Genomic DNA, 27,100 nt, shown 5'->3' with positions numbered 1-27,100 from the left:
TGTCTTGGGTATTATCTTGCTGGGATGTTGCCTTGTGTTCAGCATTCTGGGTTCCACTTGGCCACAGTGCTATCTCGTGTTTAGGCTCCTGGGAAGCACCTAGATGTGGTGTTATCTGGGGTTCAATATCCTGGGAAACATGTGGCAGTTTTCTTGCATTGTTCTGGGTACCGGTTGCCCATGACATCTGTTTGTCTTTGACATCTTGGGCACCACTTGTCTGTGGCATTTTCTTGTATCCAGCATCCATGGAATCACCCATATGTGGCATCATCTTGTGTTTGGTGTCCTGAGCACCAGCGGGCCATGCTGTTATCTTGTATTCAGGGTTCTGGGTACCACTTGGCTGTGGTATAGTGAGACCAGTGACAGTCCCTATAGTTGTCACCTCTCCAGAGGCTTTGATACTTGTAATAGGCTGTTTATCTAATGTGGACTGGCTGTTGTTGCCCAAATCATGGGTGACATTTTCCTGAACAATGTTTGGGGGTGAAGCTGACTCATCTGAGGGCTGTTTGTACTCTTCCTGCCCAAACTGGATGGTCTTGCCTGATGCTATAGAACCCGCAGGCCTTGTGCAGCCCTGGGGTGGCACCAGCGCTGTGGGGGATATCCCTTGCTGGAGGTCAGTGGCCAAGCTGGTGCCCACTCCTGCATAGCATCTCCCAATAGTGGGATAAGTTGAGGTGCCATTGCTAGGTGTAGGGGCTTCATTTGTCTTTGGACATAGATGCCTTTCCCAGTTGAGGTCAGAGATGTGGTCTTCCAAAGTGCCACTGCAATTCCCAAGGTCATGTAAGTTCTCAAGGCTGTGTTTTTTCTCTATTCCACCAGGAACAGTTTTTGAAGGAATTGGAATTAGGAACATCTGTGAGGCATCACCATCCACCTGGGTGTCATCTCTTATGTCTTCCTGGGGTCCGCCTCCTGCTGCAGGCTGGAGACTCACTGGCATCCCACGGGGTTTACTCAGTATTGTTGGGGCTTGGCAACCCCTCCTGTCCTCACTCACAGTGGAAAATGCTGCTTGTTTATTTTCAGTCACATCCTCTCTTCTCAAAAGTTGGGAACGTTTGTCTTCATGACTTGCTGCATGTTGCAGAGGGCTGGGAGAGGCGGGCATTTCATGAACAATGGGAAGCTGCACTGTTATTTGTGGAGGCTTGATGGCAGGCTGTGCTCGCCGCTCAGCCTGGACTGCTAAAGGGGCAAGGAGGGGGACCTGTGACACTGCATCCAGCTCTGGCATGTGCCACTGGAAGGCAAAGAAGGGCTCTTTTTCTGAGCCTGAAGGTGTCCTTTCTGTTTCATCCTCAGAGCTGCACACAGTCATGGTGATTTCAGGGGTTCCCATTGTATTCTCCTTCATTCCCTGGGTGTCAGATGCCATCTCTTGTGTATTGGGCTCTGCTGTTCTGTCCTTTCCAACTAGCCCAGTATCTCTGGGACTGTCCAGTCCAAGTGGGGACAACACTGGTACACAACCCGGCAGGGCTTGGACTTTGGTAGACATTCCAGAGAAATCCATGTCCACAGCCATGTGACTATCCATATGAGACCCTGCCTGGGACATTGAGGATTTTAGTTGTCCCTTGTGACCCTCATTCATGAGTCCTTGTGATTTGTTTCCTCTGGATTCCAGGTTTTCTGAGCTGGAGGGCATGATGGTTTCTCCAATGGGCCAACGTCTGGACTCCGAGTGACTAAGTTTTGCACAATGGGACAGCCAGCTCTGGGGGCCACAGACAATGGTGGCAATGCTGAAGGCTGGCAGGGGCTCAGCTGTGCAGGCCAGAAATCGGGCAGGGGGAGTTCTGGTACAGCTGGTAGCCATGGTAGCTATGTGGAGCACCCGCACTTGGGGCCTGTGCACTTTCTTCTTCTGTAGGCTCTTGCTCTTCCGTCCTTCCCTGTGCAGGGGCAACACACCAGCCTCTGAGTGCAGGCAGCCGCTCTGCTCAAATCTTTCTCTCAGCTTGGAGAGGATGGAGCTCCGGCCCACAATTCTTGGCAGGAGGCCCCTGGCAGTTCCAGGTCTCGGGGCAGGGGGGTTCTCACGTGCTTCCTTCTCCTTAGCTTCCTTCTCCTCAGCAGCCAAGAACTTCTTTAGGATGTTTTTCACAGTGCGATTCCCACCTGTGGGGCTCCACCTTGGCTTCTCACTGGCTGGGGTCCTCTGGCTGGCACTGTTGTCTCCTTCCTTGGTCTTCTCTAGGAGCTTGTTGATAGTGGCATTTACAAAACTCCTACCAGGTCCTTGCTTGTCCTTGGAGATCAGCCGGCCCACTTCCCGGGTCTTCTTGAGGTGAGGCTCCCGGCCAGTACCCATGAACTTAGCCTGAAGAAGTTGGAACCGTGTGGGTCTCCGGCCCACGTCCTGGAGTTGGGATGGGCGGTTGGCCCTTGTTGCTCTGTCTTCTGTCTTCTTGGGCCCATCTGCACGGTCCAAGACATAAAGCAGGAGGCTGTTGAGGAGAGTGCGGGCTGCCTCATCACATGTCCTGCTAATCTTTTTCTTCAGGATCTGTGCATCCATGGCCATCTTCTCACGGGAAATCTTGCTCTTCTTGGAGCTGTAGGAAAACAAACAAAAACCCCACAGTGGTCACATATTTCTTTTTTGTTGTTGTTGTTTTGGTTACATATATTTCATTGTCATTTTCATAAGATTACTCTTATCCTGGATAGGTTAATGACAGCTTCACACAGCTGATAGGAGAGAACCTCAATTGGACAGCATGGGCCATAGGCAGGCAAATCTACAGGGCATTTTCCTAATTAGTGATTAATAGGGGAGGGCCCAGCCCATTGTGAGTGGTGCTGACCCTGGGCTGGTGGTCCTGTGTTCTATTTAAAAAAAAAAAGCAGGCAGGGCAGTGGTGGCACATTCCTTTACTCTCAGCACTGGGGAGGCAGTGAGTTCGAGGACAGCTGGTCTATAGAGCAAATTCCAGGACAGGCTCCAAAGCTACAGAGAAACCTTGTCTCAAAAAACAAAACAAAACAAAACAAACAAAAAAGCAGGCTAAGAAGCAGGGCGTTGGTGGCACACGCCTTTAATTCAAGTACTCAGGAGCCAGAGGCAGGCGGATCTCTGTGAGTTCAAGGCCAGCCTGGTCTCCAGAGCGAGTGCCAGGATAGGCTCCAAAGCTACACAGAGAAACCCTGTCTCGAAAAACAAAACAAACAAACAAAAAAAGCAGGCTAAGCAAGCCATGAGGAGTGCACCAGTAGAACCCCTCCATGACCTCTGCATCAGCTCCTGCCTCTAGGTTCTCACTTTGTTTGAGTCCTGACTTCCTTTGACAATGAACAGTGCTGTGGAAGGGTAAGCCAAATAAACCCTTTCCTTCCCAAATTGTTTTGGTCATGGTGTTTCATGGCAGCAATAGCCACCCTAAGACAGCATTGGAGCCCCTGGAGGACCCCTGGGGCTAGGTCTCAGATTCAGGACCTATTGGGCCTTTGGGTTGGTGCTGGCCCTGAGCACTGCCAGGGACAAGGAGATCTGTCCACACCTGAGACCAGTGCGCGCTCAGAGAGCTGACATATAAATAGGGGTGTTAACAAGAGCTGCATCATGAGTACTCGCAAAGCCTTAGCAGGGCGTGAGTAAGCACAGTACACAGCAATGACCACGGTGTAAAAATAACTAAACTAAGCAGCAGCTGTGCTGTTCACCACCAAGAACGCCATTGTTCTGAGTAATCAGGACATGGAGGCCAATCCGGCCCACCCGGAAGTGGCTGCTCTGTGTCCTTGCAAGAGTAAACCAAGCCTGGGGCGGCCCCAACACTCCATTGGGTCCCCGAGTGGAAAGACACGCCTTTGGTCTGTTTCAGAGTTGAGAAGGCAGCAGACTCGGAGCTCAGGCTTGCCTGAGCTGTCTCCCATCCAGATGGCCTGTGGAGACATCTCTCCAGACTCATCTGGTCACCCATGGAAGCTGCTCTGGGTGGAGAGAGAACTCCTTTCACCTGAGCGTGATTCTCAGGGGTTTGTACATCCTACGAAGCTACCTGCACATCTTCACAGCTGTGTGTGGGGGGGTGAGGGTTGGGGGCTGGTTATGTGCCGCTGCTGGGCTTGAGAAAATCCTCACACAGTTGCACGGATGTGAGGGGTCCCAGATTTCCTGCCTCTGAGGTAAGATGGTGCTGTCTTGGAAGTGGGTTCGTTTTGGTTGTGGATGGTGTCTTTTCCTTTCCCGGGGCATCTTGGAACTGGTGGCCATTAACTTCTACATCTTGGGGTTGACATTTGGCAGTTGCCTAGATACAAGCTTCTGTCTGGATATCTTGGGTCTCACTGGCACAATGTATTCCTATGAACTAAACCCTTACACCCCAAATTCCTCCTCCTATTAACTGTTCCCCTTGGACACACAGATGCTTTCTTGGCCTACAACCACAGGGCACTGCAGCTTTAAGACAGGTCAGACTGTCATTGGCCCCAGGAAACATTCCCCGCCCCTCTTGCAGGCTTGCCTGCCTCACACACACACACACACACACACACACACACACACACACACACACACACACACACACACACCTGAACCTGACAGCCAACATGCTCTTGATGGCCACAGGCCACACGACTCTGCTCTCCTTGGTTAGTCTTTGTGCTGCCCAGAGGATACCATCTCTGATCCATACTGCCTTAGGTTGGGTACAGTCACACCCTTCCTGTGTTGTCCTTGTTGCTGCCACCATCCTCTGTGGGTCTGGTTTCAGGATGCGCCCACTGTTCCATCATGAATGTCAGCACATATGATCTCAAGCGGGGCCTGGGACCCAGCTCAGGCTGAATTCACACATCTGCAATTACAGATTCTGTACCCTCCAGCAGGGTCTGGACTGGCCTATACATACTTCACTCTACAGTCTCCATGAGAAGCTTGACAATTATTGTCACCAGTTCCCAACTAGGTGCCCCTCACCAGGCCACCACAGCCCACCATGAGTCACGGAGCCTGTGGAGACACGAGGGTCTTGCTCCCAAGGCCTGGGATTTGGATAGACTCACCTGGCTCAGGCGCTATGAGGAGGCTTGAAGGCCCTGGTACCTCTTGGATCTTTGTGGTCACACAGCTTGTGAGTCTGGCTAGAGTATTTCAGCTGTCTTTACCACTTCTCAGGTGAGTCATTGGGATGACAGAAATAACCATGTGGATGACATGTAGTGAAGGTATTCTGACCCACTGACTAAAGGCCAGGAGCCCAACCATGCAGGACACTGAGTATCATTCCCAAGTTCCTCTCTGAGGCTTCCTGAGCCCATAGTCTAAAGGGAGAAATAAGAAACCCAGCTGGCATTAACTGTCCAGCTTCTCCCTCCACCGAAGGGACAGTCTAGCCTCTCCATAGGCCCCGTGCCAGGGTTCCACAGTGCCTTCTGCTCTGGTCAGTGTGTAATCAGGACACTTTTAGGGAGGCTTGTTGAGTGTCTTAGATCAAGAGATTTGGTGTTTCTAAACCCATCCTGCTGTCTGGGCCAAAGCCATGCTGTATCACATGTCAGCTCACATAGCATGTTGCCAAGGTGCTGTCCAGCAGCTCACCACCTTCCCATCACCAGGGACCAACACTGAGGCCACTTTCTACCTTCAGTCTGACTTCTTCAGCAGACACGACAAGGGGATTTAGCTAACAGTCCCAGATGGAGTTTCAGAAAGTTCCCCAAAACTCCCATGATCATCTCAGATGGTTTCAGTTGGGGCAGACACTTTCCTAAAAGTTATGGGCCAGGATTAGCAGATTAGAGCAGGGACTTAAGTGCTTTTCTAGTGGGCCATGTGTGGCCCTGTCACACATGGCCCTGACACACTGTGGCTCTATCACATCTGGCCCTGCCACACAGTGGCTCTGTCACACCGTGGCTCTGTCACACTGTGACCCTGTCACACCATGGCCCTGCCACACCATAGCCCTGTCACACCTGGTCCTGTCACACCCGGTCCTGTCACACCCTGGCCCTGTCACACACTGGCTGTACAGCAGGAGAGGATTTCTGCACTATAAGTGATGAGTAAATGGTGATTTCACAGCCCAGTCCAATGAGTCAAAATTGTGTTTAACAATCATTATTAACCAAAATTCCTTCCTTCGTGTGGATCTTTGCTTATCATCCTCCAGGCCACACACTGAGGCTGTGAGTGAGCTTCTCTTCTCTTCCAGGACACCTCCCCTGATCTCCAGTCCCAGTCTTTCATGTACTTCCAACTCCTGGCAGGCTCAAGATGAAGAACTAAGCCTCAGGAAATGGAATTCTGGCCTGGTGTCATCTTGAGATCTTTGCTCTAGTGCATCTGCCTGAGGCATTCTGTCCTTGAAACAACTAGTGCCAGGCCCTCGGGTCACAGCATCATTGTGCCCTCTTCAGGGCAATTGCAAGCTCATAGCCCATGGCTGCTCCTTAGCACACCATCAGGACAGCAGGTTACCACATGACCACTTTAAAAGAGTTCCTAGTGCAATTTCAAAAGCCAATCTATTTCTGCCCACAAACCCTTACTGCAACAAAGGCCTCATGTGGGTAGGAAGTTTGCTTTCTTTTCCACTTCACTCCAGTGCACACAGACTTCCCAGAACCAAAGCAGCGTTGGCAGATGACTGTGGTTGGAGTGGTGTAGCCCTTGTAGATACCTGGCTCACCTGGCTGTGGGCAACTGTAAGCAGGTTATGGGCCAGCCCCTCCTACCCCTCAGGTCTCCTTTCTCTAGCACCAGCCTGTCATCTCCCCTACCCCATCTTGGAGGCATAGCTTCCCTCTCCACTGGCATGTTGCTGCTCATCCTCTACATGCCACTTAAGGGATCCTTTCAAGGTATCTTTCCTAGCTGTGAGTCCTCCACCACAATCCTCTGGAGATTTCTCTGTGCTGTTTCCCGAGGCCATGCCATCTCTTGTGGTCTCCTCCCACCCATGCCAGGTCTGAGCTGCTGGCACCTCTGGCCTAATCTATGCCAGAACATTCCAGAATCATCACACTCACACTGAGGCCCCAGGATAGCTTGTGGGACCTTATGCTGCCCATGTGAGACACTCTTTGCTCAGCTGCCATGTGTAGACATGACTAAGCCCATTTTCAACATCCTTAGGTGCTTAGGTGAGCTATAGAGCCTGGCCCAGGATGGAACAGAATCTTCTCCTCCATGGCCAACACAAACAGGGGGCCCATAAACCTTCCTAATTTAGGCATCAGTGGCAGGCAAGCAAGGTCATTTTGGACAGGACAATTGTCTCAGGACACACCCAGGTTGCTCAGCCCTCAGGAATGCCACCATCACGGCTTCTACTAAAGAAAGGGGACAGCAGACCTCAAGCCCTGCCTGTCCCTATTTGAGCACATGCAGCCTTGGGTCAGTCTAGTTCTGTATCACGAATCTAACTGGTTTTAATAATAAAAACCCAGAGTCAGATATAGGGGTAAACACTGAATGATCAGAGAGATAAAGGAGCAAGCCATCGTCACTTCTTACCTTGCCAATTCCTCAGCCTGAAAAAGGGGGTGAGTTCCTGTCTCCTCCTGCCTTATAGTCCTCTGTTCGACCAGCCACATCACTTCCTGTTTCCGCCTCCCTACTGCTGGAATTAAAGACATGTGTCTCCCAAGTACTGAGACCAAAGGCATAAGATCCCAAGTGCTAGGATCAAAGGTGTGTGCCACCACTGCATGGCTTCCATGGCTAAGTAGTGGCTTAGCTCAGCACTCTGATCTCCAGACAAGCTTTATTTGTTAGAGCACAAACAAAATATCGGTCTTTCCTAGCCATCCGCCATGGTGGATGGATGAAAGGACCGAGTTAACATGGGGTTAGCTTGTTAAAGAACTGCAATAAAGCCTCTTGCTGTTTGCATAAAAAAAATATCACTACACAGTTCCTCATCAGCTATGGTCAGTAGAGCCTCACTGGGATGCCCACGCTCAGGAGGCTATGCCAGGGTTTCTGAGCCTCACTGGGCTACTCCATAGTCAGGGGCTATGCCAGGGTTTCTGGACTTCACTGGGCTGTCCATGCTCAGGGGCTATGCCAGGGTCACTGAACCTCACTGGGCTGCCCCATAGTCAGAAGCTGTGCCAGGGTCGCTGGACTCTGTTGTGCTCTTAGCATCCTCTGGCACAGAGTGTGCCTCTGCCTCAGTTTCCTTTCAGGAGAAGAGAAATATATTCCGGGGCTCAGCATGGCTGCCAAGTATCCGTCGGAGAGACCCATTTCTTAGCCTGCTAGAACACCACATCCTGAACCATACCACTACTGCAGGGCACACAGGGGCCATGGCAAATTGTAATTTATAAAATACGTTGTGGTCTCTACCAATTGGGGGCTATGATACTACCATTTCTTACCCCTGTCTGAACAAGCTGTGGGACCACCATCTCCACCTGCCTACAGGTGGCTTTGCATTCATTCCCTCTGCAGTGACTGAAGCTGTCTTGCAGTCACAGTAACAACCTGTCATTTGCCTGACCCTTGTCTGTCCTTGTAGCTCGGCATGAAACATCCATATCAGGATGCTATGTGCCCAACAAGGGAACAGGTCTCCAGCAGGGCACATCTTCTAAGGACTGTTCTCTGTCTCCTAGTTAGCGTCTGTTATCACCTTCTGCTATATAGCCCAGTGTTATCTAAGGGAGTATCAACTGTGAGATTGCTTCAATCAGACTGGATGTGGGCATGCATTTGGAGCAATTTCTCGATTAATAATTGATGCAGTGGGGACCAGGTCATGGTAGAAGATGCCACCCTTGGGCAGGTGGTCTTGGGTTGTCTAGGAAGCTAGATGAGTGTGACCCAGTGAGCAAGTCAGTAAGCCGCATTCCTCCAGGTTCCTGCCTTGAGTTCCTGCCCAGCCTTCCCTCAATAATGGATTGTAAATAGAAGCAGATAGTTCTCTAGGATCAAGGAAGATTTCAGTAAAGGCTTAGTGACTAAAGCATGGCAAGGATGGGCTGGAGAAATGGCTCAGTGGTTAAGAGCACTAGCTGCTCTTCCAGAGGACCCAGGTTTGAGTCCCAGGACCCACATAGCAGCTCACAGCTGTCTGTAACTCCAGGGGATCCAACACCTTCATACAGACAAATGTACACTAAAATAAAATAAAAAACAACAAAAAAAAAAACATGGCAAGGAGGTTAAATGACTGCTTTGGGTACATCTTGAAGCCACCAAGTCTCTCTACTATGAGGAACAAACACATCTGACTGCTGAAGAGAGATGTCCCACCTCTCAGCATGCCAGCAGGTAGCAGGTAGAAATATACAGCTAGGAGGTAGAAAGACTGAGGAAGGTTCTCAAATGGAGAGCCATGGATGTTAGTGTTGTTCAGGTATGTGAACAAGCAGTACCCAGTTTGGGGGAAGAATAAAATACACCAATTGTCCAGGAGACAACTTGTCACCAAGCGTCTGGAGGTTTATGTGCAGCAAACACAAGGCATTGGCAACGGTGTATCAGGCTTCACTGAGGGTGAAGAAAAATATTCTCTTAGGACAAACAACGTATTTTATATAGCAAACAGGGTTTGAAATTGGATGGAGAAGTTACAGTTGAATTACAGCCCATGAGGAGTGTGATTCTTGTGTGGAAACTGCACAGGTATACCTTCTCCCAGGGGAGGCTCTAAGTCTGAGTGTGGGCGCTACGGGCTGCCCTCTGGGAGGGAAAATGGCAGAAACACTTTACTTTTCTTCTGTGGAAAGGCGGTGCAGGGCTGTGCCCAAGTCCTCTAGTCTGCCTTTGTGCTCCAGTTCCTGGTACAAGCCCCGTGGAACAGTGGCCAGGCCATGCAGCAACCCGAACAGACAGCCAGCGATTGTCCCTGTGGCTCCGCTTTCTCCTGAAATGGCAAACACAAGTGTGTCCTGGGTGGGGACATCCCCACCGACTAAGCCTGCTTCCCCTGTATCTCTGAGACCATCCTGCAGAAGACAGGTGTAGTGGTAGACAATTTGTAATCCTAGTCCTCAACAGGCTGAGACAGGTATATTGACATGAGTTCAAAGCCTGCCTGGGCTAGGAAGTATCAGGCCAGCCAGAGATACCCTGAAGTAACCTATCTCAAATGGGACTGCCCCCCACCCAGGCTGCCAGCTACTAAGGCAGCCGTAGTTCTAAGCGCCAGGTCCTTCTTTGCTCTACAGCCGCTTCCCTTCTCTCCCCCTATTCAGGTCACATCTTGCCACCACAAACCGATGCAGTGGTGTTAGGTAGCAGACAGTCATGAGTAGCGGAGAATGAAGTCACAACAGACATCCCAAGCCCTGTTCCTGTTTGTACAGCCTGAAAATCTGAAAAGGCCTGGCCTCAGCTCCCATAACATAGCCTGGAGTTCCTTAACTGACCAACAGCCATGGGATCCACCTTTGGATTCTGAGCAATCTCATAAAGGAGTTAAATGAGAGGTTGCCAAGAAAATGTGTCTGCATGTGGGAGCTGCATGTGAGAGCTGCAGTGTCTCTGGATGGTCAGAGCCCCTTTGTGGTCCAGCACACTCACTGTGCAGTTAGTTTTTCCTCTGTATCAGAAAGGCAGGCACCAGGGCACTTTCCTAATTGTCACACATGTGCACTTGGCTGCATCATACTGTGTTTTTCACCTACCTTTTTTGGGTTTTTCTAGTGGATTGTGGGAAGAAATATCCTAAAAGAGAGATCTGGCCCATCACAATTGGAAGGGGAAAAGAGTTATCTTACTTCATAATTATGCTATTCACCTCAGAAATATTCATAAAATTGTCCTTAAAATTGAATATGCAGAACCCTCTGGGCTGCTGTCTATTTCTGACAGCTGGGTGTTCAGTGCCTTTCCATCTCTGGTTTGCAGTCAAGACAACCACAGCTTACTTTCATTTGTTTGTTTTTTAATATTTATTTTTATTTTATGTGTGTGAGTATTTTGTATGAATGAATGAATGCATGTGAGCCATATGTGTGTCTGTTGCCAATAGAGACCAGAAGAGGGTACCAAAGCCCCTGGAATTATAATTTGTGATGGTCTTGAGCTACTATATGGATGCTAGAAACTGAACTCAAGCACACTTAACTGCTGACCCATCTTTAAAGTCAGGGTCTTTCAAAGTCCAGGGTGGCCTTGAACTCACTATGGAGCTAAAGCTAGCCTTGAACTCTTGATGGTCTTGACTCTACCTTCCTAATGCTGGGCATATGGGCATACTACCATACCCAGTTTATGAGGTGCTGGGGATTGACTTGAGGGCTTAGTGCATGTTAGGTGAGCACTCTACCAACTGAGCCACACTGCCCTCTCTTCTCCAGTTTGTAAAAGACTTTAGTACATTTATGTATTTTGTGTGTGTGTGTGTGTGTGTGTGTGTGTGTGTGTGTGTGTGTGTGTGTGTGTACCTGTGCCACAGTGCCTGTGTGAAGGTTAGGACAGCTTGTAGGAGCCAGCTCTTTGCTTCTAGTCTAGGAATTAAACTCTGGTTATCAGGCTGTTACCTGCTGAGCCATGCCCCTCACCCACAAACACACTTTTTTTTTTTTTTTTTTTTGGAGACAAAGTCTCATGTGATTCAGGCTATCAAGCATGCAGCCAAATATGACGCTGAACTTATGATCCTCGCACCTCATCTCCCCAGTGTTTGGATTACAGGTGTGCAACACCACGGTCTGGTGTTTTGTGTGATGCTGGGGATCAAACCAGGGGCCTCATTCATGCTAAGCAAGCACTCTGCTGGCTGAGCTGCATCCCCTGCCCACCACCTGCTTTTCAGGAAGTCTTCAAATCAGTGAAATGAGCACAGATGAGTGCACGTATGCAGCATCTATACCTTCAAGAATTTGCCAGTTCTAAAAGAAAAAGCTGAGCTGTGATTGCCAAGTCATGTGGCCTCTGTCTCTTTGGCTGGGAACCTTGGAACTGCCTCTGATTCCTCCTCAGGTGACCTCTGACCCCAAACTGCTTCTGAGTCCTGATAATGTTCCAGACACACCCTCTTGTGTTAGCACATATGCACTTGTAAACACACACACACACACACACACACACACACACACACACACAGTGGGGGAGAGCAACTGGATTGGATGAAGCTGGGGGACCACAATGGTTGATGGAGGGGGAAAGTCAGGGCAGTTGTTTTTGGTGTAGATATACCTAGAGACGTGGGGTCTGGTCATGGAGAGGCCTAAACACAGATATCCAGGAACAGCATTATAACAAAGAGCCACTCTAACCTGAGTTCCTACAATTGTTCTTTCTCTCCTTCCAGTAAAACCAGCTTCCAGGATGACTCTGTTTTTGTTTTTGTTTTTTTGGTTTTTTGAGACAGGGTTTCTCTGGGTAGCTTTGGAACCTATCCTAGCACTCGCTCTGGAGACCAGGCTGGCCTCGAACTCACAGAGATCCGTCTGCCTCTGCCTCCCGATTGCTGGGATTAAAGGCGTGCGCCACCAATGCCCGGCTCAGGATGACTCTGATACTAACCAGTTGTTCATTCTCAGAGGAAAGTTGGGAGAAAGCTGAGGGACACAACATGGTTTGTGAAACAAAGTTCTGGTCCCACATACAACTTTCCATTGGCAGCTTAGGGCTCTGGCCACACACCCAATTGTACCCAAATGGATTTGCTTTGGGACAGTGGCCAGTGGCAACTGCAAGGGCAATGACTTCCTTGTCAGGTTCTCTCAGCCATCCAAGTTCACCTTGCCTCTCTTGGCCATGCCAGGCACCTTGTAGCCCTCTTTGTCTCACAGCTTACCTCAAGTGAGTGAATTTCAGATATTTTGCATTTACTCTACCCCCATTTGCAAGGACAAGGGGATGCAATTACGTGCATTTTACCTTCCTGTCTGTACAAGATGCTCCAGCCTATATAGGCCATATGAAGTGACTCCACCCACTGTGCCCCAACCCCTTTTGCCCTCCTCCTAGCCTGTCTCTTCCGGATGCTCACAGATGGCTCTGGCAGCATGGGCTTGAGTTATCCTAGCTGAAGGACTGGGCATTTGCAAACACTAGCAAGCCTCATATTTGTGGAGCTCTGCTTAAGCAGGAAGGTAGACTTCCAGTCTCACTACTTGTTTTCACACTCAGTAAGCCCACAGAGTGAGGCCACCAAGGAACAGTGGGCCTCAGGAAGAGAAGCATTTCACCCAGCCCCAGGAACCTGGCTATAAAATGTGTGGCTTTGTACAGGATACAGAACTGCAGTGGGGAGGAGCCTGTGTAGCTGGGTTGAGGGAGAACTACCTGCTCTGAGTGAGCAGCTAGAAAGGGAAGAGTCCTTGCACCTGGTCACATGTCCTGACAGTGGTCACCTGTGGGACTGGCAGGCTTGTGGGCCACACCAAAGTAGGTTACTGCAACCGTATCTGTGGCCCTGATGTTAGTATGTGTACTGCAATCAGAGACTCCAGAGTGTGTCCAGCAATGGAGATGGACCTGTGTTCTAGGCCTGTGGCTGAACCCCATATCTGTGGACCTTAAACACCCAGAGGTACTTCAGGGCACAGGGTCTGTACCTTCTGGGAGTATCCACCACAGAGGCGGACATCTTACCTCCATGAAACATGGCCCGCTGGCACAGCTCGGTCCAGTTGTTCCCTGCAGCAAGGAGGGCATCATAGGCTATCATGGGGGCATCATGGCCACGTCGTCCCCCTCGGCCCTCTGAGCTCCACTTCTTGTATGTCTGAGGAGAACCATGGGTCAATATGTGTCTGGCAAAAGACCCAAGTCTGTCCCTGCGGCTGCCATCGGCCCACGGGTCTTGCTCACTCACTCACTGTGCTAGCTGAGTTCCATCTGCTCAGGCCCATCCCAGGCCTGGGGCTGAACTTACCTTGTCTCGCTCCTCGGCATCATAGTTGCCAGGGAAGGTGGCTTTGCTCTCTGTGTCCTCACTGATTTTTCTTTCCTCCAGATAAAATTGCCATTTTGCCTCGAAGTAAAACCAGTGCTCCTGGTACTCTAGGTGCAAGCACAGGGTGGGTGGGCTGATGGTGTCCAGCGGGGATGGGGATAGAGATGGGGGAGGTGGGCAGTGCCATCTCCCTGCTGCGGGTGTCCGGGGATGGGGGGAAGGAGTACCTGTGCCCCAGATAAGCAGCCCTGATAGGTATGGCTGCTTCCAACAGCAGCGCAGAAGATGGGGAGGAAGCAGAACAGTGCCAGAGTTATTTAACTGCTCTCTGAGGCAGAGAGTGATCACAGGATGAGTATGAACCTATGATTTTAATTAATTAGGTCTGGAGATGTAGCTCAGGGTTAAGAGTGCTTGCCTAGCATGCACAAGATATTGAAAAAAAGAGGAAGAAACAAAGAAAAATTTCCCAAACAAAAAAGACCCAGAAATTCAAAGAAAAATCAACAGGAAATTCTGTGTTCTGATTAGCTTAAACCTGGGCCTGCACAGTAAGAGGAGAAGTTTCATTATTACTGATAGCCTGAAACCCAAGCTGCAAGTGAGCTGCAGCACCTCTAGCTAGCATATCTGATGAGGAGGGCACTCATCTTCCAGAGGACCAAGCCCTCTAGAGACTTGGAAGAGAAGGAAACAGAGGTGCCTGCTCTGGAAGGTTCACAGTTTGTCCTCCCCTGGAAGCAATGGAGGATGGGGAATGCCTTGGCCTTTAGGGCCTTTAGGTCTGTGGGATATAGCTGAAGATAAAGATCTAGACCCTACTTTCTGTCTATGGCTAGACAACCGTGAACAGAGGACAGAGCAGAGTGAGTAAAGGGCGCTACAGGGCAGTGAGCAGAGGCTGCAGCGGAGAAGCCAGGAAGTGCTGGGACAGCTTCTCCGGCTAGCACATTGGAATTCTGGACCTGCTGGGCTTTACAAAGCTGAATACTTGAATACCACTACTTTGAATACATTGCTTACTTGAATATCACTAATGTCTGTGTGGGGCAGCTCTGGCCCCAGCACCGACTCTACCCAGGGAGCAGGTGAGAACAGTCCCACAGGCAGATTTCCAGACCCAGAGCCCAGGACCAGCAAGGTCTGAGTCCTTCAGCTGCCCCTCAGAGAGAGAGCTCCAGGGGACATACTCCAAGGATGTTAACAGAACAATTCTTTCTGGGTGAGCTTAGGCTCTGTTGAAAGCTCAAAGGAGCTCCTAAAATTCTAGTTAAGCAAACTTTAAAATCTAACAGATATAACCAGACTGTTTCTCAGGGGTTCACCTCTCAGAAAGAGTTAAGTCCCCAGATGTCCTGGCAGTGAACTCTGTTCTCAGGTTCATGTCCCCATGGATGGTCCACTTCAAAAATAGCCACCTGGGTTCTGGACTCTTGGGTGTCCCTTAGCAATGTCAATGCTGTACTGTAAGGGTCTACTTTATCATAGCAACTGCCCTCCAGTCTTGGGGGGGCATCTTGTGACCCTGCTCAGATTAAAGAAATGGTCCACTCTCTGTAGACAGTGCTGGGGGTCCTTCAGGGGACATCTGAGTCTATTTGAGACACAGGGACCAGGGAATGATTGTTGGGGAATATTATTTTAAGGTGTGAGACTTTTGTTTATGCTGCATTTGTTTAACTCCATGAAGCTGTGATTCTTTGCCTGCCTAAAACACCAGATGGTCCTAATAAAGAGCTGAATGGCCAATATTGAGGCAGGAGCAAGGATAGGTGGGGTTGGCAGGCAGAGAGAATAAATAGGAGAAACAAGGAGAAAAAGAAGAGCAAGAGAACAAGGAGAGGAGGCCAGCCACCCAGCCACCCAGCCACCCACCACCCAGCCACCCAGCCACCAGCCACCCAGCACCAGCCAGCCACCCAGCCACCCAGCCACCCAGCCACCCAGCCACTCATGGTGTAAAAAGGAAAGTAAGATATACAGAAGAAAGAAAGGTAAAAGCCCAGAGGGGAAAAAGTAGAGGAGTTAATTTAAGAAAAGCTGGCTAGAAACAAACTCATAATTAAGAATAAGCCTCTGTGTGTGATTTATTTGGGATCTGGGTGGCAGGTCCCCCAAAAGCAAAAAAAGTAAAAAACATAGTTCTACAAATGATGGCTTAAGCTAAGCAAAAACAAATGAAATAAATGTTCCGTGGAGACCAAGTAAGCGGAGGACAGACAGTTCAGAGATGGGCTAGCCACAACGCCCATTGCTATCTGTTAGGACCAATTTCCTCCAGTGCTGAGGCCAAGCGGGTGTCCTCCTGTGTGTCATGTGTCCTTGTAAAGTTGCTCTGGGATCCTCTAGAACATGTCCCCCCTTCTTGTGGTGACTTTGATATGACTCAGCTTCATGCTGTTTTGGAGAGGCAGTGGCCTTGGCCTTGGGCTCACATCTTCCCTTCTTTCTGGACATCCCAGATGACTTATTTTAGAAGGTTTGCTCCTACTTAGGCACATAGCGGGACACATGGTGCCAGCCACACTCCCCACTCACACATGTCCCTCTTAGAGTGAAGAGTAGCCCTGGGACAAGAGGGTCTTCCGGATAGTCCGTAACTTGGAGAGTGAGCCCTGAGTTTTCTGGTCCTGCATTTGTGGCCCTCTCTCTCTGTGCCTATTGTACAGCATTCCCGAGTCAGATGGGGGACGGTGGGGCATACTCTGCTGCTTCTGTGCCCAAACTCTGGAAGCCATAAGCTACCAGGATTTTTGAGTAACAGGCTGACCATGTCCAAAGGGAGACAGGCTCTGAATTAATGAGGGCAGGCAGAAACCTTGGGAGCACATGGCCTTATTGGTCTCCGGGAACTCTCCGAACGGGGACCCATCTTGGTACAGATGGAAATGTGTGGCAGGGGATATATCTCTTCTGTCAAGTACAGGTTAGGAGGAGCTGCGTGAAATGTGTGTGCAATTCACTCCTCTATGGATGCAGAGGTGGTTCTCTGTACCACTAGACACTTGGTGTCAGCCTGGAGATGCTGAGGGTGTGGGTGGTCTCAGAGACCTCAGGCTACTTGGTAAGAAACCACCCATGTGGTTCTCCTTGAGGTCCTGGTACCACTTGGAGCAGGTGTCTGCCCTCTGCCAGGTGAGGACCTCTGTGAAGTCAGGTCTTCCCATACTGATCAAGGACTTCTCTAGGCATTGCCTTTGGGTGAGCACCTAGAGTTGCTGGGTGGCCAGTGCAGGACTTGCGTTGGAATATGAGCACATGTGCTTTGGGTAGAGTGCAAAGCAGTGGGGCAGGAGACAGGCTCACCTGCCATGTGTCGGATGGTCTTCCTACAGTACTCCTCAGCCAGGGGGACCACCTTCAGCATGTCTCTTCCCCATTGTACAAGTGGCTTTCCTTGTACTGCATAAGAGGCAAACAGAGCAGTGCACAGGGACCCAAGGAAACCTGGAGGGCAGCAGGAAGAGAGAGACAGCTCTGTTACCTGGACCAGTGACCTTCTGAGTCCAAATAGACAGTCCCCAGAGCTGTGAGCTCTGCCCCTCCCCATTCTCTCCCCCTCTCTATAGGAGGAGAGACATTCACCCTTTCAGGGCTGCCACAGGACCTGGAGACTGAGCAGAGAGGCTCAGCAGCCTCTGAGAGAGAAGGGCAGCAGCCCATAGGACTGATACTGACACCTACTTAGCCTGGAGCCCAGTTTCCCCTCAAGATCTACACCTCTCCTCTTTCTTTCTGACATGAACAATATAGGAAGAATGAGGATTTCCCCTAGTGTGGCTTCTTTACCACCACACGCAATGACAATTCTGCTTTCAAGTGGAATGCTGTCCCCACAGGACTCACACCCTTCCAGCACCCGCTTTACCTGTGGGATGGTTATGGGTCATTCTACCGCACTCAATACTGACTTCAACCAAGGTCTCCAGCCGTTCTGGCTTCCAGTACCGCATCCCGATGCACATTGCTTTAGTGGCAGCTCCAAACCCTGAGCCTACATGGGTGACAGACACCTGAATTCAGATTTGCCCACATAACCCTTGGAAGTCTGGCATTCATAATTCCTAAAGGATGAGGTTTAGGAAATAACGTGTCATTAGAGTATCTTTAGATGAGTGAACAATAGACAAGCCACCCAAATCCCAGACAATAGAAAAGAGATCTGTGGGTCAGGTTGCAAGAAAGTGGAGTTATTTAACCCCTGAAAACGGGCTTTTTCTTGACCTAGGGCAGGGTCATAATGAGTAGAAACTCAGGGAACATCAGAAACAGTGTTGGCCCAGATATGCCTATTTCTTTCCCTCTTCCCTATTTCTTTTTCTTTCCTTCCATTTTTAGAAACAGAGTTTTGCTATATAGCACCATTCCTGGGAAATTTTCTCTTTAAAAACAGTGTTATTACGTTATGATTGATGTAGAGTCCTCCTTGGGCATTTCGCATATGTGGTGCACTTCCATACATCAAGACACTAATATTCTTTATTTCTGCTGTCAGGGCTGTCTACTCTTTTGTGGAGTTTCCTGTATGCACACTCTTGCACACTCTGTGTACACTCTATGAGTTTGCCCTACATGCATATGGGAAGGATGTAGTGGATTGCTCAGAATCTTGTTTTTCCCACCACTCTATAGCAGAGAATTTCTACACCTCAACACACAGATCTACCTTTCTTTTAAACAGCTACCTAGCATTCCATCGTGCAGATACATAGTTAACTTTCCCATTCTCTTACTGAGTGATGCCAAGCTGCTTCCAGGGTTTTGCTAGTGCAGGTGATTCTGACAAGGTCATCGTCCTATGCACCTTCCTGCCATTTGCTTTAGTGTGCTGTCCTTGTGGGTCTTTAAGACTTTTAGAAGCAGAATATCACACCAAAAGGCATTTTCATTAAACAGTTTTGACAGATAATGCTGGATTTCTCTCTCAAGACCTTGTATCACTTTTGCCCTGCCTAAAGGAAGCCCTGTATTCTCCTCTTGCACCACAGTGATGACCCTGAAGTCCTCCTGGTTGGTAGTTGTGATGGTTAATTTTAACTGTCAGTGTGACACAATCTAGAATAACCTGGAAAGAGTCTCAGTGAGGAACTGTATACATTGGGTTGGTTTATGGGTGCATCTGTGGGGATTGTCTTAGTTAAATTAACTGATGTGGGAAGACCCAGTCCTCTGCGGGTGGCACCATTCCTGGTCAGGGGGTCCTGAACATTTAAAAATGGAGAAATCAAGTGGAGATGCAATCAAGCAAGCAAATATGCATGCGTTCATTTCGCTCTGTTCTTGAGTGTGTGATGTGACCAGCTGATTAAAGTTCCTGCCTTGAGTTCTCCATGTGATGGTTTGCAGCTGAAAGAAACCCCCTTTCCCCTCTAAATTGCTTTTAACCAGGGTACTTTATCACAGTAGCAGAAATAAAACTGGAACACTAGTCTTTCTATACCTGCTTAAACTGCTTCTCTTGGCAGTGACACGTTTATACCTGTTCAAATGATCTCTTTTGGTGGTAACATCTACACCTCTCACATTGTACCTTCTATTGTACCTGGGGTGTTCTCTCTTGGAATTCCTGGGATATCAGAGCCGCTGACCTGGTCCTGCCTGTGCTCTGCTGCTCTCGTCCTACCCTTCAGAGACACCCCAGGCTTTAGCACTTACTTCCTCTTCTGTTTGGGAAGAGTGAGCCCAGGTCCCCAGATGGATGGAGCTGGACAGCAGGCTGACAGTTGTGGCAGTCACAGTGGAACAGGTCCACTCTGCCCACTTCAGATAAATGCAGAGCAGTAGTTTCACTATTCTTAAGGGGCCCCACGAGACCTGGCTGGCAGGGGAGGAGGGGAGCCTCTGAGAGGTGGGAGCTGGGGCTGCTTACATGCTGCACTTTGTGAACACAGACAGCACTTCTTGCCAAAATACAAACTTCAAGGAAAGGCAAATATTCCTTAAAGAAAACTGGAGATGGATAACGAAAACCCCTCTGGGGGAAGCCTGATGCCCCATGGACAGCATCTTTAACAGATGCTTGAGCAAGCAGGGATGGCTGACAAGGCGATGCCCCACCCACTGAAGGATCTGATCCAGATGTGTGGGAAAGTGATGATGAGTGCCAGGGCAGGCTGCCGGCACCCACACTGGCACCTGCACTCGTACCCACAGGGTCCCTAACAGCAGCTCTCTGAACAGAAAGCTCTCTGACCCTTTTCACTGAAGGGTGTATGCCAGGCGAGGAGGTAGTTATCCGGCTTCAGCTGCAAGCAGCCCTCGATGGTGGAAGGGTCTGGCCGATGTTCCACAAGCTTCTCCACAGTCTCCACGTAGCGCTTTACCATCTCCCGGTACAGGTCATCCAGGCACCAGTAGTCTGTGGAGGAAGGGGTGTGGACAGATGTCAGTGAGGACAGAAAGTGTGAGGTGCTGGGCATGGGAACCTCCTCCATCGATGTCAAGGACACATGAGCGGGCTTAGAGGAGAAAGTTTGGTGACTCTGCTCCTGCCTGGATGGATTTTAGACCTTAAGCAGACCATTAACGTCTATTCTGGTTGTCTTAGGGTTTCTGCGGCTGTGAAGAGACACCATGACCACAGCAATTCTTATAAAGGAAAACATTTGTGGCTTACAGTCTAGGGGTTCTGATCATTGTCATCATGGTGGGACACGGTGGTATGCAGGCAGACGTGGTGCTGGAGAAGGAACTGAGAGTCCTACATCTTGCAGGCAACAGGAAGTGAACTGAGTGTTACACTGGCAAAGCTTGAGCAAAGGAGACCTCAAAGCCTGCCCCAACAGTGACACACCTCCTCCAACAAGGCTACACCTATTTCAACAAAGCCACATCTCCTAGTAGTGGGGGACCATTTTCTTTCAAACCACCACACTGATATGTCCTGAGGGTCTAAGGAACACCTATCACCCTCATTTTTACTAACAGTTTTGTCCACTCAGAATAAACATCATATTACACCAAGCAGAGCAGTGGCTTCATTGTTTTGAAGGGACACCAGGAGATTCCTCTGAGCTCTGGCTCCCACCACCCCCCTGGGGAACCCAGGCTCTGTATTGCTGCTATTGTCAAACTGTGCCTTGCTCCCTTGAAGTGTGTTTAGGAGACCAGAATGGGTCAAACCCCTAAAGACTGTGGGGCACAGTGGGTAAAAAGAACTAGTCTGCCCTTGGCCAGCACGGGACCTGGCCCACCTCTGCCTTATGCACCCTAGAGCAGCTGTCATTTTCTCCAGGAAGATGCTGACTAGAGCTGATGAGATTTGACCGAAAAACCAGAGATTTTTGGTCACTAAGTTAATCCACAGTTTGGTGGACAACAGTCACACATGCCTAGACAGTGGAGGCCAGAGAGCTTGGTCATCTGGAGGGAAGGCATAGTTTGGGTGCCTAGTGAGCGTGAGGGTGGTGCTTTCCTGTGTCCTCTTTCATAGTCAACAGCAGGTTTTCATTGTCAAAGCTGCACTCAGGATAGAGAAGTGCCATCAGGAGACAATCACTGGCCCTCTAACTGGTTATGGGGGGATCTTTATTTGCGGAGGGCTAAGTGTCTAGAGAGGACAGGACATAAAGAACTGGTGGTCCTGCTCCAGAGAAGAGCAGGTTGGAAATCTCAGACTCCCTTGTTGCCAAGAGAAGCAAAGTGCCCATCAGAATTGCTCCCTGTGTGGGAGCAGAGCTTTTACCCCCAGCTGTGAGCTCCAGGAGAAAGAGCCCCGCTCACCCCGCCATTTTTCCTCTAGGGCTCATGCCTAGCTTGGAATTGGGGCAGGAGAAAGTATGGGCGGAACTTTGTTTTGGAGGAGGGAGTGCCTTATGTCCCAGCTAGGCTTCTTGTGGCAGCCCTACAAGAATAAAATTAGCTTTTTCTGCCTGTCTGCCGGCAACCCCTGCTGGGAGGCAGGACTTATCCCCATGGCCAGGCTGTTAGTGAGCCACAGCATCTGGCACCAGTTTGCCAGTGCTATCTGCTTACCAACGACGACGGCAGTTTCCTCCTCCTCCGACCAGGCAGCCCAGGCCTCCCCAAGCCCTCTAAAACAATTATTATAAGATCAGATACTGCAGCTGGGCGTTGGCGGTGCACGCCTTTAATCCCAGCACTCGGGAGGCAGAAGCAGGTGGATTTCTGTGAGTTTGAGGCCAGCCTGGTCTCCAGAGCGAGTGCCAGGATAGGCTCCAAAGCTACACAGAGAAACCCTGTCTCCAAAAACCAAAAAAAAAAAAAAAAAAAAAAAAAAAAAAAAAAAAAAATCAGATACCGAAAAACCTCTGCCTTCAATTGAAACCGAGCTTTTCCAGAGTAAAAAGGTTCCATGAATACCCATCACCCTGCTCTGACTGCTACACTCATTGCCATCCTCCTTAAGGGTGAGTCAGATATAGAAAAGTGGCCAACAGCTCTCAATAGACATGATTAAAAAAAAAAAAAAAGCAAAACCGAGTTTGAAGCAAAATACCTATGAATTCCACAGGTTGCATTCTTTTCTCTCACCCTGGCTCTGACCCGTGTCTGCTCTAACCCTGACTCTGCTATAAGAGTCCCTGAGAGGAAAAGTCGAAGCAGGTTAGGCACACCTGATTCTGCTGGTCTTGCATTCCCTGCAGGCTGCACACTGAGACACTTCCTGCCCAACTCCCCTCCCTGCCTTACTGATTGGCCCTGACAGTCAACAGTCAGCCAGAACAACTTACTCTCAGTGACACAAGATCCTTTAGAGGGCTGACCCGTGTGGTGGTCTTGCAACCTGTAGCTCTGTTTGACTCCCACAGCCACGAGGGTTTTAAGGAGTAGGGTGTGAGCACCTCACCACTTTTCCTAGGCTCAGCTGTAGCTAGTGGGAATGTGGTGCTTTGAACCCAAGCCCCAGAGCAAATGATCCTGAAATGAGCCACGCTCAAAGCCTGCTGTGAAAGCCCATGACTACATGCTTGCCTAGTGACACGAGGAAGTCACCTTGGTCTTTGCACTCCTGAGTGAGGTCTCAGGTGCCGTACCACTGACATGTCTTGTAGAGCATCTGACAAGGTCCTGTCTTTGTTTCTGGTTTCATGTCCCAAATGCCACATGCTGTGACCACTGTGGCAGCTAAGCCATGGCCTATAGACCATATAGCCACTGCTGGGTGGTGGAATCATGAGTGACACTTGTTTAAATGTGTCAAGAGGGGTTCCATTCTGGGAAGCAGCACTGGGCATCCAACACTGTAATAAATAGTTCTGTGGCCACCTTGACCTTAGGCAGTGGACAGGGTATGTAAGAACATGGCCTGTGGCCAGGATGCCTGGATGTGCTGTCACTCAACCACTCAAAGTGTCCATCTCACCTGTGGAATGGAAACACTGAAGCCGTCTTTCAGAATGTGAAGACAACATGGCCTTGGGATAGTGCCCGTAAGGCAGGTGGGGGGAGGGCAGCTCCTTATGAATTGTGCCTCCCATTAGTGGCATGTCCCCAGGGCCCCCTCAAGTGGGTTACAGCTGTTAAAAAAACTTGTTTTAATGAGCAGAAAAAGACATAGTGTCCAAAGCAGTGATTCTCAACGCTTCTAATGCTGTCACCTTTCAATACACTTACTCATGCTGTGGTGACCCCAACCATAACATTATTTTAGTTACTACTTCATAACTTTAATTTTGTTACTGTTATGAACCATAATATAAGCATATGATATGCATGATAGGCAGCCCCTGTGAAAGGTTCATTTGGCCTCCAAATAGGTCACAACCCACAGGTTGAGAACCTCTCTGGGCTAGAGGATCAACTAAGCGGGTATTCGATAAGTGTTTTTTCATGACCTACAATGAGAGGCCATGATTGGGCACAACATGGCAACACATGCTTGGTACTTCTGATGACTGGCAGGGAACTCACTTTTTTTTTTCTCAAAACCAAACCAAACCAAATAAAAAACAAGACTACAAAATGGTGCAAACCTTACTGAATACACACACTTCATCTTGAGTGGACTTTGGTTCATGGATCTAATCCCAAGTACCCTGTGTCACTACACAGGACTTAACTTGGTCAGGTACTCTCCAGGGAAGTCCCTGAGACAGACACAGGCCTAGCACTTGGCACTCACAGAGCACCCATCAGAAATTAGATGTGCAATGACGTGCACACGGCATTGAGGAAGTAAACGTCAAGAACAAGTACCGACTGCGGTTTTGTTGGAAGTCATGCTCTCCAGAGGTTGTGAGATGCGGCAGGCTCTGAGCTATAGTAATGACCACAAAGGCATGAAAAGTAGGGCCAAAAATGACCAAAGACATAAACACTTGGAATTGATAACTTTCTGAAACCCTAGACAATGCTCCACCACTTTCCATGGTGTGAGACTGTCTCTTGCCACTGTGCTTTACTTCCCCCTAGTTATCTGGGGCTAGTTGATGATATTCCCATACGATGACCACAGAATCCATAAATACTTGGCTGCCATAATTATCCCCGCTCAGAAAGATGCCTCACCATTTCAACGAGCTGTGACACCATATCTTATCAACGTGCTTCAGCTCTATTTAGGGACATGGCATTGGTGGCATTCCTATACAGTGACCACAGAACTAAGCTGGGCTTGTTCACAACAGACAACAGAATGGTGAATGCATAAGTGAGGTCTGTTGGTTTAACTGCTGCCCTCAGATCTTAATCTTGCAATGATGGCGTATCAGACCTGCAGGACATTAGCATGCCTTGCATAGCAAAGACACACTGTGTTGATATAGGCACTATTCTCTGACATCCATGTAATGTCTTGCTGATCTTAGCACCATCTGCTCCTTACTGAACAAACTTTGGTTTCCTGAATCCAAACTTTTCTTTCTTATCGCATATACACACAGTCTCCAAACTGAATCACTCTGACAGGTATTTTCACCTTAATTCTTTGGATTGGGATGCAATCCCCAAACAATGTTATCTCAGTGGGTCCAAATTTCAAGCTGGGTAACGAATTCTTTTGTAATAGATTTAGAACAAGACTCTCATCCTCTGCAGCCTGAACCTGTGCCCGTGCTTTGATCCCACCAGAGCAGCCCCAGATGTTTGCGTGTGCCACAGAAGAAACCAGGGAAAGTTGCTGTTTAGAAGCTGGAGCTTGTCTACGAAGTGCTGCTGTCCCCCAAAGACACACAGGAGAAACATGACCCGCCGCCTGTCAGGCTCCAGATCTTGGGTGAATATTAAATCACCACCTTCAGCGGCAGAGTCAGGGTACAGCTGCACCATCTTCAAGGTTCTTGGTGCTGGTTTGCTATCAACACAGGAAGCCACATACCCGTCTTTCTACCCCGACACACCTGGAGCAGAGTATGCCAGTCAGTCCTACCTGTGGTGAGGGCCTCAGCAGTTGCCATGTGCATGATGGTGTTGTCACTCACTGGCCACTTTCCAGGCGAGAGCACAAGACTGTCCAGTCCTCCCGTCTTTTGCAGCTCCTCCTGGATTGAACCTAAAGCGCTATTCTCCCTGCAGACGTTTCCATAGCCGAGTGCATCACCAACACTCCCCAACAACATCGCAGCCTTGAACTTCTCCATCTTAGAAGGTGACTCCTCTTAGCCTGCAGTTGCCTTTGTCCTTTCCTGGCCACCCTTAGCCAGCCCGACTGACATTTATAGTGGTCATTGTATCACCATCCAGCACTCTCCAAATGGCCAGGCGTTCCTGCCCTGCCTTGGCAGGTGGCACCAATGAGGTAAAGCTCTGAGCTCACCACGTGGGAGCTATTTGGACAGCACTGGCTCTCCAGCAAAGGAGCCTGCTGGCACCAGTCCACACCCAGAGCCACTCAGAGCCCTTGAGCCATGCTACTGTGTCAGCTCCTTGATGGAATGTGCCCCCTGCTGGCAAAGAAGTGCATGTCGCAATGTGAACATTACTGCTCCGTCTTTGCCATCTGCTCTTGCCCCACCTTCGAATAAATGCACCCATTTTGCCATTACAGTAATACATTGTGTGGCCCCTTTCCATCTGCCCTTTCACTCAGTATAATGTTGAGATTCATCCATTGTAGTTTTATGCTTTTAGAAAACTTTTCTCATTATAAAATCGTGATGGCTGTGCGAGTAGCACCATGATAGAACAAATAATTATCTGATGTATATGAGGCCCTCGGCTGGGTCCTCAGCACCATAAAAAAAGATGTAATGAGAGAGAAGTTTGAAAGATGTAGCACAGCCGGGTGTTGGTGGCGCACACCTTTGGTCCCAGCACTCGGGAGGCAGAGGCAGGTGGAGCTCTGTGAGTTCGAGACCAGCCTGGTCTACAAGAGCTAGTTCCAGGACAGCCTCCAAAGCCACAGAGAAACCCTGTCTCGAAAAACCAACAAAACAAAACAAAACAAAAAAGGATGTAGCAAGGGGCTCCATCCGATGCTAGACCCGGTGGTCTTGTGCCACCTCAAACTTCATGTGTTGTGAACATTCCTGCCTGCTCATGGAATTATTAAATATGAGGCTGGGTAGGGCACACTTTATAAAGCCAGGACTCTTGGTTTGAAATGAACTAGGAGGAAGGTCACCTCCCTATTCCCTCTCGTGCACAAACCCTGCAGGCACAGACCCCAGTTGGCCCTCTTGTGACCTGGTCTGCCGCATCCAGAATTGGCAGGGCCCCCTTGGGCTTATATACAATTGCTAGGAACTTAAGTGGGTAGTAAGATGCCTTTCCTGTGGCATTCTCAGTGTAAAGCAAACCCTCAATGTACATGGTTTCCTTCCAAGTAAGATGAACAGCAGAAGTCGGCAAGAGACCCACTTCAGGTGGAACAACTGATGGAGCTAAGTGCAAGGACTCCTGGGAGAGGAACTTCGTTAAGGATGTTTGGGAACAACGTCCACACCATTTGGCCAAAGTCACAAACAAGATAAGGCTGTCTCAAAAGTTTATCTGTCTGACATGCATTCAGAGTCTTGCTGTTACAGGATGCTAGACACAGCAACAGATGCTGGAGGAGGTTTCCTTTTGTGCCCACAGAGCTCGAAACGCACTTTAACACAACACTGCACCCATGTGACTTAGACAACACTGCACTGGTGTCACTTAGACAGGATTATGCTGTCCTGAAAATTCCTGCCAGGTACTAAGTGAAACAGATTACAAGCATTTCTTAAACCTGTTGTGTTCTGTGTGTTTTAAACACAACTATAACTGTATTAGTATTTTCTGATATGCAGCTCCCACATGTCCAGCACACTGTACTGAGAAAGAAACCTAGACAAATGAAACTGTCTGTCTCTGATACTCTTATTTACTGGTGAGGCATTAGA

General features: G+C 49.3%; 1 protein-coding gene across 1 annotated transcript; it reads right to left on the bottom strand.

The window, feature by feature from the left end:
* Nucleotides 1-9,684: 9,684 nt before the first annotated feature.
* Adprhl1 (ADP-ribosylhydrolase like 1) lies at nt 9,685-25,369 on the bottom strand. Its single transcript, XM_027387818.2, has 7 exons — nt 25,159-25,369; nt 20,023-20,187; nt 17,698-17,823; nt 17,136-17,276; nt 13,809-13,936; nt 13,526-13,658; nt 9,685-9,842 (listed from the first exon to the last, which is right to left on the bottom strand). The coding sequence occupies exons 1-7, from the start codon at nt 25,367-25,369 to the stop codon at nt 9,685-9,687; spliced, it is 1,062 nt and encodes a 353-aa protein (XP_027243619.1).
* Between the last annotated feature and the right edge of the window lie 1,731 nt (nt 25,370-27,100).

Source organism: Cricetulus griseus (genome assembly GCF_003668045.3).
Source record: "Cricetulus griseus strain 17A/GY chromosome 1 unlocalized genomic scaffold, alternate assembly CriGri-PICRH-1.0 chr1_1, whole genome shotgun sequence".
Taxonomy (NCBI): domain Eukaryota; kingdom Metazoa; phylum Chordata; class Mammalia; order Rodentia; family Cricetidae; genus Cricetulus; species Cricetulus griseus.
Note: the sequence above shows the minus strand (reverse complement) of the source record. Positions and strands in the feature narration are given on the sequence as shown.

Coding starts and splice junctions, on each gene's coding strand:
- Adprhl1 (XM_027387818.2), bottom strand. CDS start 25,369: ATGGAGAAGTTCAAGGCTGCGATGTTGTTGGGGAGTGTTGGTGATGCA. Junction 13,937..17,135: donor GACCATCCGACACATGGCAG/GTGAGCCTGTCT, acceptor GCTTGCACCTAG/AGTACCAGGAGCACTGGTTT. Junction 9,843..13,525: donor GCGGGCCATGTTTCATGGAG/GTAAGATGTCCG, acceptor TTGCCATTTCAG/GAGAAAGCGGAGCCACAGGG.